This window comes from Gadus macrocephalus, chromosome 21 (assembly GCF_031168955.1).
Source record: "Gadus macrocephalus chromosome 21, ASM3116895v1".
Lineage (NCBI taxonomy): Eukaryota > Metazoa > Chordata > Actinopteri > Gadiformes > Gadidae > Gadus > Gadus macrocephalus.
In genome coordinates, this window is record NC_082402.1 from 18,601,209 (window position 1) to 18,618,863 (window position 17,655).

Below are 17,655 nucleotides of genomic sequence, written 5' to 3' on the forward strand. Positions count from 1 at the left end.
AGGCATTCCTGGCAATAGTCAGCGCACCCTTATAGGTGAGCAGACTGTTATGCCATGCAAGATGAAAGACCTCAAGTTTAGTCAAGCGCCATTTGCGTTCAAGGATCCTGCAGTTTCGCTTCAAAATGCACGTTTCTGCATTAAACCAGGGGGCTGGTTTTTTCAATGTTCGTTTTTTAGTTACGTTCGGAGCAACTGAATCAATGGCAACAGACAAGGCAATGTTGAGGTCATCAGTAAGGCACTCCACAGAACCACTATAGTTACAGAGAGGTGCAAGTGAACCAGATAACTTATCTGCCATAGCTGTAATGGTTGCAGGTGTGACGCGGCGACAGCTGAAAGTAGCTTGCTGATCGTCGCAGGGGCAGGATACCACCACCTGGAAAGTGAGCAAAAAGTGGTCTGATAAAGCTGAGGTGTAGGAAGAGACCACTAGCTGTGAAATGTCTACACCGCACGTCAGAACGAGATCCAGCGTGTTTCCACCGATGTGGGTTGGGTGCTGGACGAGCTGTTTGAAGCCAAGCGTATCTGTAATGGACAGAAAAGCCCTTGTGAGGGCATCAGATGGGTTATTCACATGAATGTTGAAATCCCCAATAAGCAAAATATTGTCTGAGTATGTAGCCAGATCAGCTGCAAAGTCAGAAAACTCATCAAGAAAAACTGAATACGGTCCTGGGGGACGGTATACTACAGCTAAAACAAAAGAGTCTGGAACTCGTTTCGCTTCTCGGGGAGCTGAGGTGCAGAGCGCTAGCACCTCAAAGGATCTGAAAATATATCTATTCTTTGGCTTTAAATTAAGCTTAGAATTAGATATCAGGGCTACTCCACCACCTTTCTTAACTTCTCTAGATACTTGGGTGCTAACGTAATGGGGTGGAGTAGCTTCGTTTAGGGCTAGAAACTCATCTGTTTTTAACCAGGTTTCACAAAGCCCCAGTATGTCGATCTTTTTATCAATAATTAGATCATGGACCAAGAGCGCCTTCGATGAAAGCGACCTTATGTTCATGAACCCTTTCATGAAGAAATTCATCAACACCACTCTCAGACCCCCCCCCCCCCATCTATACTGCTCTTCCTTCTGTAACGCCTTGATGACATTTTTCAATGAGAAACCATTGAAAACTCCAACAGCAACTCACCAGTAACCTTCACCCGGCCACTTACCTCCACCCTCACATACCCTCTGATTTCTAACTGTCAACCCGGTGTCTCTCTGCCTTCACGTTGACCCTTGACCCCGCCCCCCCACAGTCCTGGTCAAAGCTTGCCTTCCCTTTCTGCTCCCCCTCATATCAGACATCATTAACTCCTCCCTCGCCACTGGAATTGTTCCCACCCCCTTCAAAACTGCTGCAATAACCCCTATTTAAAAATAACCTGGAGCTGACCCCAACGACTTCAACAATTTCCATCCCATTTCAAACCTTCTATTCATTTCCAAAATATTAGAAAGAATTGTCGCCTCTCCGCTCCATTCCCACCACTATCTGTATGAACAATTCCAGTCTGGTTTCCGCCCCCTCCATAGTACTGAAGTGGCCCTCATCCAAATCACTGATGCCTTCCTCATGGTAGCTGACCCTGGACTCCTCACCATCCTCATCCTGCTTGATCTGAGTGTGGCCTTTGACACCATCCCCCACACCATACTCCTCAATAGACTTGCCTCCATTGGCATTCAGCACACCCCCTTCAACTGGTTCCACTCCTACCTCTCAGGCCGCACTCAGTTCATCAAACTATGTCCTTGACTTTCCATTTATTAACTCAGCAGCACGTCTCATCTCTAGAGCACCCGCCGCTCACCACACCACCCCTGTCCTTCACCAGCTCCATTGGCTCCTGGTTCACACTTAAAGCCATCCATAATCTTGCCCCCACATATCTAACAGACTTCCTTCCAATTGCCACTCCCTCCGTGCACCTCCTCCTCCTCCTCCTCACTGTCCCCTCTGCCCGTCTCAACTCCTCCTCCTCCTCCACCTCCTCCTCCTCCATCACCTCCTCCTCTGTGCACCTCCTCCTCCTCCACCTCCTCCTCACTGTCCCCTCTCCCCGTCTCACCTCCTCCTCCTCTGATCACCTCACTGTCCCCTCTGCCCGTCTCACCTCCTCCTCTGCCCTGTCCCCTCTGCCCGTCTCAACTCCTCCTCCTCCTCCACCTCCTCCTCCTCCATCTCCTCCTCACTGTCCCCTCTCCCCTTCTCACCTCCTCCTCCTCTGATCACCTCACTGTCCCCTCTGCCCGTCTCACCTCCTCCTCTGATCACCTCACTGTCCCCTCTCCCCGTCTCACCTCCTCCTCCTCTGATCACCTCACTGTCCCCTCTGCCCGTCTCACCTCCTCCTCTGATCACCTCACTGTCCCCTCTGCCCGTCTGACCTCCTCCTCCTCCTCTGATCACCTCACTGTCCCGTCTGCCCGTCTCACCTCCTCCGATCACCTCACTGTCCCCTCTGCCCGTCTCACCTCCTCCTCCTCCTCTGATCACCTCACTGCCCCGTCTGCCCGTCTCACCTCCTCCTCCTGACTCCATATCCCAGGTAAAACCAAAGCTCAAAACTCACCTTTTTAAATCTGCGTACCCCTCCTGCTCTTCCCTTCCCACAAACAACACATCAACACAAGACCATCACCCATTGACCACTTTATTTTTATCTGTTTTCATTTTTATTGTTTCTTGTGTGTTTCTGTTTTTGTTGTACATCTGTTTTGAATGTACGGTATCCTTGAGAGCCATTAAATAACATTTATCATCATTAGGGGTCCGAGCAGTGAAGCTGCTTGGTCCTCTGTTGTTTCTGTACCATGAGTTTTTTTCCCCCCAAATTCTGTAAAAGTCATACTGCAGCGATACCGTAAGTCGAAAAACCCAAATTTGTGGTACTGCACCCAAAGGTGGCGCTATTGTAAAAAACCATGAATTAGTCTTATTTCTCCTTACTAGATTGACCTGGACTCAAAATTCTTTCATCATATTAATCTCTAGGATCAGATGCATCATTAAGGCCCTGCTCTTATGCCCTAAAATAATACTTTTCCCACAATTTCATAGAAAAGCCACACATGATAAAAGATTCACAGGCTACAAAAATAATCCAAAATGAACTAGCCTTAATTCTCCTTACCAGCTTGACCTGGACTCAACATTCTTTCATCACAATAATCTATAAAATCGTGACTACAAATGTTTAATTTCCCCAGAATTTCAAATATTTTTCAGCTATATGCTTTTAAGGAAGCCCTTAATACACTTGAGAAATGGGTGCTTGGAGGTTTCTGGATGTTGTGTGCTTATCAATATACATTTTGACCATGTGAATGAGGCTGCAGTTCAGGTTTGTCAGTGGCTCAATTGGATTATTCCGTGTACTGGTGATCCTTAACTTGAGAGTTTGAATCCCGATCAGAGCATTATGAACAAGCTGAACTATTATTATTAATATTATGAGGATACAGTGTGTCACATCTGCTCATCAAGGATTTATAATACAAAGTGAAAATGGGCAACATCATCCCTTCTATTGACCTTTTGTGTGTGTGTGCGTGTGTGTGTGTGTGTGTGTGTGTGTGTGTGTGTGTGTGTGTGTGTGTGTGTGTGTGTGTGTGTGTGTGTGTGTGTGTGTGTGTGTGTGTGTGAGTGTGCGTTCACGCATGTGTCATAGGGCCCTATCTCCTTGCTGCACGGCAGGGATATAGGACATCTGGACATTCTGGTCAATTTGCAAAGGTGCACCTCAGTACCCAGCGGGCCAGGGAGCACAGAGAACACAGCTAACTCTGGTCCCTGGTCTTCTGAACTGGTATCTCCCAGTTCGAACACTAAACAGATGTTTGTTTGGTTTTATTTCAAGGAGACGTTGAATGGGGCCAGATTAGATAGCGTCATGGGGTCTATAACTGACTGAGCCTCAATCGGCCAGGACAGAAGCACGTGAAATGTGACAAGGCAGCACACAAAAAAAACACAATAGATGGAGTGTAATTATTAATATTGTATATTTTCAGAACGACCTAGCCATTGGCAGACGTCAAGCAACCTGCACCAATCTTGTATTAATGCTCTAATAAATAATTCCTTATTCAATTAGTGAAGATATAGTAATAATCAGAATAACAACATGTACAGGGTATGATTAATGCAAAATTTCATTGGTCAAATTAAATTGACACCATTATCACAGTAAATGAAAAAATAAGGAAGTCCAATATTTTACCCTATTCTGTTTAAACTAGACCACGGTATCATATCTTACAGTAAAATCAATACAATACATAACATTGAAATGCTCAACAGTAAAATAAATAAATAACTAATCATTTCTAACAAAAATAAAATAGGGGAATCAATAACGAGGGTTTGGTATCTAGTATAATTAGTGGATAGAAACGTATTCTTAGCTCCAGCCTTAGAAAACATTCTGTGGGTCACAGAATGTACCACTAATGTGTACCAACCCTTCATGTGTTGTGAAGCGGGGGTAAACATGGTTTAGGAATTTAGAAGTCCTGACGCAGGAGGTGGTTCATGGCAGCGCAGCCTGGCCCATGAACACAGTGTTGATTGGAGGCAGCGAGGAGGAGAGCTGGTCCTGGGGGGGGAACGGCGGGGGGACCCCTCCATACATGCAGGGCCTGGGCACTGCAGGCTCCACCGCGTAGAGGGACCCCAGAGCAGGCTGGCGCTTTGGGCCCCGACAACCTGAAGGATTGAAGAAATACACATGTGTAGATCCTAGGGATGGGCGTGAGGAATCGATTACTCGAGTACTCCTCGTTACAAATGAACTCGGTTGGTGGACAGGCAAACTCGAGTTTGCATATACACACACAAACAACGTTTTCTGAAGCAAATGTATACATTTTCTGTCGGCGTCACTAAGGCATGCCGTTGGCACAAAGCAAATGAAATGTATCCATTTTTGTGTGGTGCGTTCCGTGCCGTGTGCAGGCACGCCAGAATTCAAAAAGTTAAGAGATGGCGGTTAATTGAAAAAGCGCAGAATTGAAATACTTTAAAGAAATAGGAGATCATAAGGTGAAATGTAAAATATGCCAATCGAGCTACCAGAAAGTACTATACGGCAACATATGCTCCTGAAACACAACGGTGAGTTCGGGAAAGCAGACCCGCAGCAACCAAGTGTGTCGGCTATTTTCACCGCCGCAAGACGCAGCTTTAATCCCGGCCGTGTAGAGAAGATCACAACTCTGAGTATTTCCATAGTCCATTTGCTGCCGTTTTATTTGCAGCTTTAAATTATATGCAATGGTTAGGCTACTTGTTTCGTTTTTTTTTTTTAACTGTTACAGGCCTTGGTTCGACGTGATTTAAATTGTGAGACGCATATTTATTTTTGTAAGGAAAAAGTGTTTTGAACATTTGCAAAAATAAATAATGAATACTCTGATAACTCTGACTGTTTTGATGGAGAATAAGCATTACATGTTTGGTTGGTAATATTGCCGTTCATCATCAGGCCTATTCCTGCTGCAGATGCGTTGCATTCTAAAAATAGATTAGATTAAACGAGTACTCGATTGATCCTCGAGGAATTCCTTCGATCACTCGAGTTTGGAATTTACTACTCGTGCCCATCCCTAGATCCTGTGTGTGATTAGATGATTGCTATACCATTAATATAAGTGACTGCAGTTCAGCATCCTCTTGACATGAGACAGCTATACCTTCAATATTAGTGACTTCAGCATGCTCTTGACATGAGACAGCTATACCATCAATAGAAGTGACTTCAGCATCCTCTTGATAAGAGACAGCTATACCATCAATAGAAGTGACTTCAGCATCCTCTTGACATGAGACAGCTATACCATCAATATAAGTGACTTCAGCTTCCTCTTGACATGAGACAGCTATACCATCAATATAAGTGACTTCAGCATCCTCTTGATATGAGACAGCTATACCATCAATATAAGTGACTTCAGCATCCTCTTGACATGAGACAGCTATACCATCGATAGAAGTGACTTCAGCATGCTCTTGACATGAGACAGCTATACCATCAATATAAGTGACTTCAGCATCCTCTTGACATGAGACAGCTATACCATCGATTGAAGTGACTTTAGCATCCTCTTGACATGAGACAGCTATACCATCGATAGAAGTGACTTCAGCATGCTCTTGACATGAGACAGCTATACCATCAATATAAGTGACTTCAGCATCCTCTTGACATGAGACAGCTATACCATCAATATAAGTGACTTCAGCATCCTCTTGACATGAGACAGCTATACCATCAATATAAGTGACTTCAGCATCCTCTTGATATGAGACAGCTATACCATCAATATAAGTGACTTCAGCATCCTCTTGACATGAGACAGCTATACCATCAATATAAGTGACTTCAGCTTCCTCTTGATATGAGACAGCTATACCATCAATATAAGTGACTTCAGCTTCCTCTTGATATGAGACAGCTATACCATCAATATAAGTGACTTCAGCATCCTCTTGACATGAGACAGCTATACCATCAATATAAGTGACTTCAGCATCCTCTTGATATGAGACAGCTATACCATCAATATAAGTGACTTCAGCATCCTCTTGATATGAGACAGCTATACCATCAATATAAGTGACTTCAGCATCCTCTTGACATGAGACAGCTATACCATCGATAGAAGTGACTTCAGCATGCTCTTGAATACGGGACCTTACCTTCCGCCTCTTCAACCTCCTCGTAGTACAGCGCAGGGCTTTTCCTTCCTGGGACGTCCAGGATGTTGAGTGGGTCGTGGACCTCTGAGAACATGGGGGGGAAGGGTCGGAGGCTGGCCACACTGCTGATGACGGATACATGCTGGTCCACCGATGACAGGATCCGTTGTCCCTGAATGTAGCTGCTGTTGCCATAGTAACCTGCTGGGTGGGGTGGGGAAGTGCTGTTCAGTTGAGCCCAGCTGTTTGCTGCCAGTGTTTGCAGGTGTCTCATAATCGCCTCTTGGGAGCCATTGCTATTCATTCGTGATACTGCAACAACATACTGGGTTTTAGTTGACGTCACAAAAGATTGACCCCTAAAGGGGTGTGTGAATGGGAGGGCTTTTGGCAGGGTCGATAATACATGAAATCACTATGATCAGCATTGACTAGAGATATTTCAAGATCATTTTAAGGGATGAGCTGGTCTAAACCATACACATTACAACTTTAACATCAATTATTTGTGTGACCATTCTGTAGGTATGATTTTAGAGTTGTAAATAGAGAGAGCAGAAAAGACGATTTTCTGCGATTTTTCAACTCAACAACCAAAACCATGTCCCCTCCCTCTATGCCTCTAAACAATCTCATCCAGAGCCAGACCTATATATATATTAAATATATATATATATATATATATATATATATATATTAGGGCTGTCAAGCGATTAAAATATTTAATCGTGATTAATCGCATTAATGTCATAGTTAACTCAGATTAATCGCGATTAATCGCAAATCTTTTTTCTATGCTAAATATCCCTTGATTTATTTTTCCCATTAATTGTTCTCATTTTAATGCTCTTATCAACATGGAGAAGTGCATCGGCTTGCCTTGTGCAAATGTTTTTTTATTGATAACAACATTGGCATATACAAAAAAAAAAAGCCTATAGTGCAATTAAACGATGAACATACAAACATACTGCCTTGAACATAGCAGTCAGGCTACTGCTTCTTTGTTTTGAGCCAAAAAAAAACAAAACTTTTTTATTTTTTTCAAATATGAATTTACGTTAATCGCGCAATAAAAAAATGTAGTTAAAATTGGTTTGCGTTAACGCCGTTAATAACGCGTTTAACTGACAGCCCTAATATATATATATATATATATAATTAATAAAAAGGATGAACAACACAAATCTGTCAATTACTTCCATTGAATCTCACGTAATTGCAGTCTAGTGATCTCCTTCTATTCCTTCCCAGTCTATTTTCCACGCTAGGTAACCTGGCCAGGGCAGGACCCAATTACTGATCAAACTACGGCGCTTTGAACTTTGAGGAAGTAGAAACTACAGAAAGGATTGGGGGTTCCGACCCCGCAAAATAAATATAAATAATAATTGATGCATGAACAACAATTAACAGAACCAAAGCAGCAACAGGGAGTGCAAAGGTTGCTAAGCGGCACCAACCTGAATAGTGGTGTCCCTGAGCCTGGCTAGCATCAGGTACGTATCCATACTCCCCCGAGGGCCCCACGTGGGCCATCCTCTGACCGGCCGGGGTCTGGGTATCTAACCCCCGCTCCACACCGGCCTGGGGCGTGTCCGAGGAGCAGGAAGAGCTGTAGGACAGCAGGCCGCTGACGGGAGGAGGTTGGCTGGGACCGGGGCCATGGGGCCCTTGGTAGGGCTGGTAGCGAGACGGAAGCTGATAGGTCAGGGACGAGGTCCCGGACAGAGCAGGGGACTGCATCTGCCCATGAGGCCTGCACACAAGATGGAGAGGAAATGAATTGAGGTCAATGCCCGCTCCGGGACTGGGACCTGATCTCTGGCAGTGAAACGTTGTCACAAAATGATAGGTCCTAATGTTTAGCCGTATACGCATGAGCAGTCTAGAGGTTAGGGGGCTCAACTCCCAGCCCAAAAGATTCTGGGGTCGACCCTCAAGAGCCACTGGCTGCTTCGTTAGAACATGGATCTGAACTCACTGAAAGGTTCCTATTACTGGACGTCTGATAAAGTAATACAGACTGAAGCCACTCCATGATACTAGAGTATGCCAGGTGAAGTTCTATCCCACCTGAGTGTGTGTTGGTAGCTGGCTGAGCTAGAGGACGTGTGGAAGAACCCTGAGCTGGGGGGAGGCCCGGAGTGGTACAGGGCCTCCGGGTACGAGGAGGTGCAGGGGTCGGGCTGGCCCGTCACGCTCATGGAGAGGGAGGAGGAGGAGAGGTAGGAAGAGGAGGACGGGCAGGGGACAGAGGTGGAAGACGAGCTGGAGGTCAGAGGTCTCCCAGTGGGCCCCTGGTTGATGACCGAGCCACGGTTGGCTAGCGTGGTGGGGGAGATGGGAGGGGTCATCAAGGCAGCCTGGCAGTACTCAAGCTGGCTGGCTCCTGCAGGTGTGTGTGTTCAGGGTTGTTGTGGTTGGATGTTTTGTGTGTTGGGAGGTTGTTGCATAAAGAGTTAATACAATTATTTGCAAAGCAAATATATAGTCATTTATAGCCGTGCATTGGTTGTAACTTTGATGCAAAATCTCCAACTGTATTCACACACACATCAGTTAACAATTATGACCTGGTTGATGGTTCAAATAAATGTGTTTTTGTTTTACCTAAAACTGAGAAACCAGCGTTTTCTGTGCTCTGATAGACAGCAAGGCTGGCTTCAAGGCACTGTTGCTGATTGGCTGATAAAGACATATAGGCATGTGCTGCCAGACCCTCATTCTTCACCAATTGGTCAGTGGCAATGCTGGCCTTGTTGCGATTGGCTAGGAAGCAGGAACTAGGCGAGGCCATGAATGCAGCTCTACTGGCGTCTGAGGGGTAAAACAATACTTAATACAAAAGTTATAACCAAGGGCTCTGACGGACAGCACCCGCATCGAAGTCTCTACAAATACATAGAATGACAAGTAACAGCAGCTGCAGTAAAAATACTACAAATGTGTAAGTGAGCAGACATAGCCCAGTGTTTGTATATGCTATACCTGCGTTTCTCATGGATCTGTCCAGTAGATTGAGTAGGTCCTGCTCCTTGTCGTTGTTGAACTGTGTCTCCAATGCCAACAGAATGTATTCATCCAGCAGCATTCTGATCAGATGGAACGACCCTGGGAACAGGATTCAGTAAAAGGTATGCTAGATATTTTAATAAGGATGGATGGAAATATGAATACTTGCAAAGTGCCAAAATACATAAATCCTTTTCTCTTAGGAGTACACTTCATATTCAAAGCTTTTTTTTGCATTGCTTGTTGGTGATCCTGTCACATACGAACACAGCGTGCATATTGACTCGGGGGGGAGTCTGCCCCTGGTTGATTGTTTATCACGCAAACAGTACAGTATTACTATTAAAACAGCACAGTAACCCATGGTATTCAAGACAATTGCTGCAATAATTTTATAATGATATTCATGAGTTTTAGTTTTTGAGAAAAAGAAAAATTATAGTTATCATGGTGTTCTGTAGACAAAGCCCTTGCTACAATAGACTGCATAAAATACCTATTAATAATAAGAATGTGTTTCTGACAAGTTCATCTAAAACTATATTTTTATAGGGTCTAGTTTGGGATGTGTATTTAAAACATTGAGCCTGTATGGCTGTCCGAGCATCTGTCTGTCAGTTCCTCTGTCTGTCAGCTGTTTCCACCATCATTTCCTTCATCATGCACAGATGTGTGCACATGTAGGGAAACTAGTGTTCAAACAGAAAGAATGTTACCTGATAAAAGGACCGTTTAGGCAAAGCAGGGACGTTCATTATTAGCATACGTTTATGGCACCATTGTAGCAATCTGCTTCAATTTAAAACAAACAAATCATCTGGCTAGAGCTTGAGTGTGTACTACTTACTCTAACAATAGCACTTACTCTTACTCAGTTATGAGGCCTAGCTCTGGTAGCCCTTTAAGGAAGCCATACGTGTGTTTCTACTGGAGTTGCTGAGGGCCCTGGGTCGTACCAAAGCTACAGGCGTTGTTGAGAGTGAGGCTGTGCATCACTCTGGCGCCTAGGAAGCTCCAGCGCAGCAGGAAGTCTTGTGCTCGTCTTTTGACCGACCGACTGCTGTGTTGACCCGGCTGATATCATAAAGACAGAGTGCAAGAGACACAGAAGATATTTGGAGATTCATTATTTGCCTCTCAAATATTACAGATTCTAATTATGATTAAGTTTGAATGGAAAAATGTTCCTTAGTAAAATGGTGTTCCATAGCATGGCTGTCTTTTTAAAATGAAGCACTATCTGTGTGCTCATACGTTCAGACCTCTACACAGCTTCTGCCAATCAATACCTTGATTACTTTCTGTTCCACAACAGTGTCGAGCCATTCGATGAAGGACTCAACAGTGGCATTGTTCTTCAGCAGGTCTTTGAGCTCCTGGAAGACTGCGATGGAGTCATCTATCTCAAGACAAAGGAGAGGGATAGAAACGACTGCATTAGACACTGTATTTTGTGTGTGTGTGTGTGTGTGTGTGTGTGTGTGTGTGTGTGTGTGTGTGTGTGTGTGTGTGTGTGTGTGTGTGTGTGTGTGTGTGTGTGTGTGTGTGTGTGTGTGTGTGTGTGTGTGTGGTGAAGAATACCCCCAACACTCAAAAATCTACTTTATGTTTGCTGAACTGGTTTTGAACTGGCGAGTGTTTCACTGAGCACATAGGTGCTGAACAGTAACTAAAACGCCCTTTTAATATATCCCCCAGAACGTGGCAGCACTTCCCTGAACTCCTTATTCATCTAGCAACGTACCACCTTGTGACGCAGCCTGATCAACTGATCGGCAGTCTGCATATTATACGCAGAAAAGCCAAAGAAACAAATAGAAATTGCAATTCAAATTTGTGTGCTCCATTAGAGAATATGAAATATGAGCCGACAGTAACAGCTGGTTGGTAAGGATCTGTAACCAGACCTATAGTGACTCTTACACTCTGAGTAGACATCAGTGTCAGCATGCTCTCCTGCAGCAGTGATGCCCAGGAGTGGCTGAACACTGATGGTGCTCAGCTCCACCTTTTCCATGTCCGTCACCATACTGTTCACCACTGCCTGGTCGAACAGGGCTGGCCGGGCGATCTGGGAACAGAAGACAAAAGAAGGGATAGAGGGGTTCATTGGCAAGGAACAAGACAGCACACATTTATTCCACCCATCTGTAGGTTGAATGGACCATAGAATACCATCCTCTCACAAGATCAGAGGCCATGGGCTATAATACAACAAAGTTTGGAACCAATGGATTAGAGTTGTCCCTCTATTGACTCTCCTTCATGTCTTACTAGAAGTTAAGCTACTGTGCAAACGTAGTGTCATGGAAGTCAATTAAACCCAGTCGTATGTGTGTTAAATAATGGTCAGAGAAGGGCTGTTCTGCCACTATTGCCTACAAGAACCACGGTCCCTATCACCTTATTTTACATCATTTCCCAACTCTCCTTTCGGCTGTACCTGCGCCAGATGCAGAAAGGAACTCTGTCTCTTCAGAGACGAGATGAAGCGGTGTGCAATGGGCAGTTTCTTTGCTGCAAGGCATTCTGGGAGATTCTCCAGAGACGAAGTGAGCCAGTGCTCCCAGTGCTTGGCAAAGTTACGGATGTCTGCCAACAAACTAATGAGCAAATATGATTTCACATGATGCAATTTCAGCTAACATTTCCTATACTCACAGACTGTTTACAGCTGCTTCTGCTGAATGCAGAGCAATTATGCATTAGATTCAAGTGACAAACCTTTCAGGCATCTCTTGCATGGTAGCAGGAATGAGCACGTCAGTGAGCACCTGACAAAATATCATGGAATAATGTCATTTCATGGTATGTAATAAAGTGTTATTTCATGGTATGATTTTTTTTTCATTTGGTATGGATTGCAACATAATGCTTTTTCATGGAATATTGGAGGACAATGTGATGAGAGATTTGCACGAAGATTCTCATTTAGCCATGAGGCACTACTAATACCTTGTGCTGCTTCTATCACTACAAAAGGCTTTGCTGAGGTTCTTCTATCAGATCACTACCAAAGGTTATTTTTTCTGATCATTACAAAGGGCAGTGCTACAATTATTCTATCTGATCAATATAAAAGGCTATGCTGTGGTTATTCTATATGATATCCTCAAAAGGCTGACGTTTTATCTTTCTGTTCAGTACCAAGGCTGAGGTTCTTCAATCAATCACTACAAAGGTTTATTCTATCTGATCACCGCAAAGGCTGAGGTTCTTCTATCTGATCTGTACAAAGGCTAGGCTAATGGGATTTTATCTGATAACTACAAATGGTTTTGCTGAGGTTCGCCATAATAAAAATGCTAGTCTTGAATATGAGGGAAAAATATTATGGATTTATAACACTTTTTTTATGTTCTAACAAGTTAAACTGTTAAAAGGGAGAAAAAAGGTAACCTTATAAAGAATGGAGTCACACACACAGAAGATATCCATAATCACAGAGTTCTCCAGCAGGGGCAAAAGGTGGTCCGGCATACCTTGCCAGAAATGGAGCAGGAAGTTCTGTATCTGTAACACATCAGATGCAAGCACAACTTTGACCATGTCGGTGTGGGTGTAATATGGTCAGGAGCCATTCCTCTTAACTGACCATGTTGTGGTGGGTGTAACATGGACAGGAGCAATAACTCCTTACGGCCTCAAAGATGATTCATCTTCTCAAGTACTCAACGATTTTGAAATGCTGTCACTACGTGGGCTAACTTTAGAGAGAGAATTTACTGGTTGAGCAACATTGACACATAATAGTAGCCGTAAAATTACAACATACTACTTAAAATAAAAATGATGTATTTCAAATATTAGTGTTTACTTTAATAAAAGGGTTACCTCTTCAAAGTTTACATTAATTGCATTGTCCAGGATGCACTGACAATGGGTTTTGTACATCATGATTAGAGTGTCCACCTACAAATGGAGGGAAAATTGGATATTTACAAATAGTTGAAAACATGCTTCTTTACTGGACAAAGAAATCCCAAGGAGTAATATTTCATAGGTCATCATCGAAGCTGCAGGATAGGAATAGTATGAATACCATGTCTACTTTTAATAATCTCTGGCAATCATTATTGTTCAAAGACATACTTTACAGATTGGGAAGCTGTAGCAAATCCCAAGCAGGCTCTACATGTTTGTTACACGGTTATCGGGAAAGGAGCCAACCTTTTCTCTGGGGATGTTTCCCTGTAGCAGGAGGTGCTGGGCGCTGGGGAATTCTGGGAGCAACGTTCCTGTTTTAGAACTCAGGGAGTATTTCCTTGTGAAGCCACCCTGTCAAACACAACTTGTTTTATGGCCTTCTGCAATCAATGTTTGCCATTTATTAAAGAATTATTATTGATTCTTACCTCATTCTTAAGCTTGCTTCCAGAAAATCTAAGATTATAAAACGAAAGAAAACCACTACATATTAAGAAGAAACATGTCTCTGAATAAAGCCACAAACCAGCAGCCCCTCTGGTGAAGATATATGAGGTATATAACAGCTGAACGTATGGACTGCTTCTGCTATTAGATGAAGCTCAAAGCTTGGTCTTACCTGGTCAGCCCCTTCCCTGAGTAGACTGAGTGGTAGTAGGCACTACTTTCTTTGATGCCAATGCCATAGTAATGATACCTGCAGAATGGTTCAGTTGGGTAATAATTGTACTAAATATGAATGACTTATGTTCAGAGAAAATGCAGAAGCACTTCCCCTCATCAGAAAATTCCCATTAAAAGAAAGGAAAAAAAAAAGTTTTTTGTTTGCTTACTTTGAGTGTCCTCTAGTGCCAAGACGTCTGGTTGTTAGGAGAGGAAACTTCTGACGGATGGTCTGTATAGAAGCAGAGGTTATTATCCGACGTTATGGCTAAAGCAGTCCAAACTCAGACTACTGGTTCCAATGTTTACACTTTTTGCCATGAACTATTTTGCCGGCAGGGTGCATACATTGGCGATAGAACACCTTATATATATATATATATATATATATATATATATATATATATATATATATATATATATATATAAGGGGTTTAACTTCTAGCCAACAGCTCCTTGGTTCCATCAAATCTTCCATTATAGACTATATTATTATAGACTATTTATATATATATAGACTATAGATATATATATATATATAGACTATATATATATATATAGACTAGATATAGTATATACTGTATATATTGACTATAGATATAGTATATATATTGACTATATATATATTTATATATATATATAGACTAGATATATATACAATATATATACTTTACATATATATATATATATATATATATATATATATATATATATATATATATATATATATGTATATATATATATAGACTATAGATATATATATAAATTGACTATATAGATATATATTGACTATATATATATATATATATAAATATAGTCAATATATATATATATATATATAACGTACTGTATATATATGGAAGATGCTCATCCAAAGGCATTGCCTCTTCTAAGGAGCTAGCAAGACAATCGCTACAAATGCTTGTACTCTTTCAGTTTGCACACACACACACACACACACACACACACACACACACACACACACACACACACACACACACACACACACACACACACACACACACACATACACACACACACACACACACACACACACACACACACACACACACACACACACACACACACACACACACACCTTTCCAAAAGTAGCAGCACATGCCGGGTCCAGCTTGTCCTTGCGGCAGAAGTCCAGGTAATGTGCGTAGAGGATGCAGCGGGGGAGGCACACGCCTTCACACACCATGTAGTTGTCCTCGAGCCTTAAGCCCAGATCAAATCAATAGCTATTACACAGTGAACCCATACGATTATGATCCACTATACCAGGTTGATGGATTCATTCCTCATATTAGCCTATAGCTTGAATTCCTAAATTGTAATCCCATCCACAAAACGTAATGAACATTGTTAGTTGTTTAGTTTGTTTAAGTTTGCAAAACTATGATGATGATGATCTGATTTAAACAAGGATAAATGTTACAACGAGCATGTAGTTCTTCCCCAGGATTTTCTTTGCTATTGTAATTTTGTGTGCTGCATCATTGCTTTACTTGTTCACCGTCTGAATTAATAATAATCTATAAAGTCATATTACATTGATAAGGCATCACTGCAATATGACTTGAACAATTAATATTTAAAGGGCCTATCAGTATATGCTGCAGTATATTCAAGTGCTCTTCAGTGATAAATATATAGGCCTACCACTGCAGAGTGAGTTGGGTCTGTTTCTTCTTGTCTTTAATGATCTGAGTTATGTTCTTCCTGGGAATGGGGTTGTGGACGGACAGCTCAGTGGGATGCGGTCTGTCGCTGCTCTCCTCCGCCTCTGGCAGGGAGACGAAGGGAGAACCATCACACCCAACAGGAGCCACAACACATACACACCAACCAGAAACAAGTTGGCGGATCATGCTTAAATGAGGTAGCAGATGTTTCAGAAATGAAGAAAGAATGGAACAGACGGGATCTGTTCAGTTAGGATCTATAAGACGGTGGCTAGAGGGTCAACTAGAATCGAACCAAACGTAAAAACAAGTCTGCAGAACCTGTATGATGCCGACCTCCGTATTGAATTGCAGCACAGCATAAAGAACAGTGTAATGCATATTTCCTCTGGTTGGTGGCTCCTCACCTGACTTGACAGCAGAGTCCTCCTCCTCCTTCTTGTCATAGGGCGTACGGACCGTAGGCTCCGGGACGGGGAGAGTATGAACACCAAACGGTCCATCCTCCAGTGAACCTCCTCCACTTGGTTTCATAGTAACATTAATTAAGGATCATTAACAACGATCTGAATTAACAAATATCATCAATAACGGATATAATAGTGCGAAGATAAAGGTCTAATGTTGTTCTTTTAATCACAGAACGGTTGTCGAAAGTTGAAATAACATCATAAGGGATCCAAATCCGGTCGCTGACGAGAGGATAAATGATGAAATCGGAATCAAGTCATGTAAGCACGATACCCTTGAATAAAACAGTCAGGCTCCCCTGGGACTCAGTATTAACCCTCCGTGGACTCGGACCTCCAGAGTCCTGCTCAGCCTTGTCCTGTTGACAGAAGATGGGGGTTGTTCGAGGTAGTTAATGATTCACGAATTCTCTATCTACATTGCAGTCACCTGACTTGGGCTACCGTCAGGTCCATAGAATTGGTAAGCTCTAGTCCCGGTCTCAGAGGGTGACACTGGACCCCTCGGCCCTCCTAACGGCCAGCAGTGTCCCGTCAACTGAGAAGGAGCCCAAGACAGGGTCCCTCAGCCGCAGACCCTCTTTTCTCCGGACAGAATCGCTCGTATAGGACATGGTGTAACCCAGGCATGGGCATCATGTTCTGGGTGACCCACGAGTTGAAAAGAAAAAAACGATTCATGAAAACAAAGAAAGAAAATAGATTCATACTTAATAATACATTTTATTTAATTATTCATAAAGCTTTTATTTTAAAAACTACTTGTAAGCGTTAGATATCCAAAAACACGGGAGAAGGTCTTTTATTGGGAAAACTGCTGTTCGTCTGGTCGATGAGCATGAGGTTGTTCAGCGTCATTCAACTTTCTCATTGATGAAATATAACAAGTCTAGACACAGATCCACTCTCAGTGATGAACACCTGTCGCCGGCTCTGCTGCGCATAGCCACATCAGGTATTCAGTGCACTTGTTCAAGCCCATCAGAGGCTTAACTCCTCCCACTTTTTTTATCTGTGTCGGTTGTAATGGCTGCATTATCAAATGTGGATGCACTCCAATACAGCTCTTCAAGTTCAGTGCACTTGGTACAGATACAGATAGGTTTAAAAATATATACAGCATATAGTTATTTTTAAACCAAACTGTGCAATCTGTAATTATGTTGTGCACATGGTGAC

The 17,655-nt window shown here is 42.8% G+C and overlaps 2 protein-coding genes across 3 annotated transcripts in view; one reads left to right on the forward strand and one right to left on the reverse strand.

Annotated features, from left to right (window-relative positions):
- The window catches only part of ift172 (intraflagellar transport 172), a 516,193-nt gene that overhangs the window by 191,304 nt on the left and 307,234 nt on the right, over nt 1-17,655 (forward strand). The gene's annotated exons all lie outside the window — the stretch shown is intronic.
- On the reverse strand, nt 3,997-17,053 carry rfx6 (regulatory factor X, 6). 2 transcript variants are annotated; one of them, XM_060041629.1, is made up of 20 exons: nt 16,414-17,053; nt 15,984-16,107; nt 15,415-15,538; nt 14,486-14,547; nt 14,272-14,349; nt 14,081-14,108; nt 13,896-14,003; nt 13,560-13,637; nt 13,125-13,238; nt 12,450-12,499; nt 12,169-12,328; nt 11,649-11,796; nt 11,015-11,124; nt 10,682-10,799; nt 9,702-9,824; nt 9,324-9,530; nt 8,787-9,102; nt 8,174-8,469; nt 6,711-6,914; nt 3,997-4,718 (listed from the first exon to the last, which is right to left on the reverse strand). In XM_060041629.1, the coding sequence occupies exons 1-20, from the start codon at nt 16,538-16,540 to the stop codon at nt 4,543-4,545; spliced, it is 2,751 nt and encodes a 916-aa protein (XP_059897612.1). In that variant the 5' UTR covers nt 16,541-17,053; the 3' UTR covers nt 3,997-4,542. The 2 variants fall into 2 exon arrangements, with proteins under 2 accessions (XP_059897612.1, XP_059897613.1); XM_060041630.1 differs by having other exon boundaries at nt 6,711-6,911; nt 16,414-16,994.

Excerpts from the sequence above, each read along its gene's own strand:
- rfx6 (XM_060041629.1), bottom strand. The coding sequence starts at position 16,540 with ATGAAACCAAGTGGAGGAGGTTCACTGGAGGATGGACCGTTTGGTGTT. Across the intron at positions 14,350-14,485 it reads GGCACTAGAGGACACTCAAA|GTATCATTACTATGGCATTG; the intron begins GTAAGCAAACAA and ends ACCATTCTGCAG. Across the intron at positions 9,103-9,323 it reads CGCTGGTTTCTCAGTTTTAG|GAGCCAGCCAGCTTGAGTAC; the intron begins GTAAAACAAAAA and ends ACACACCTGCAG.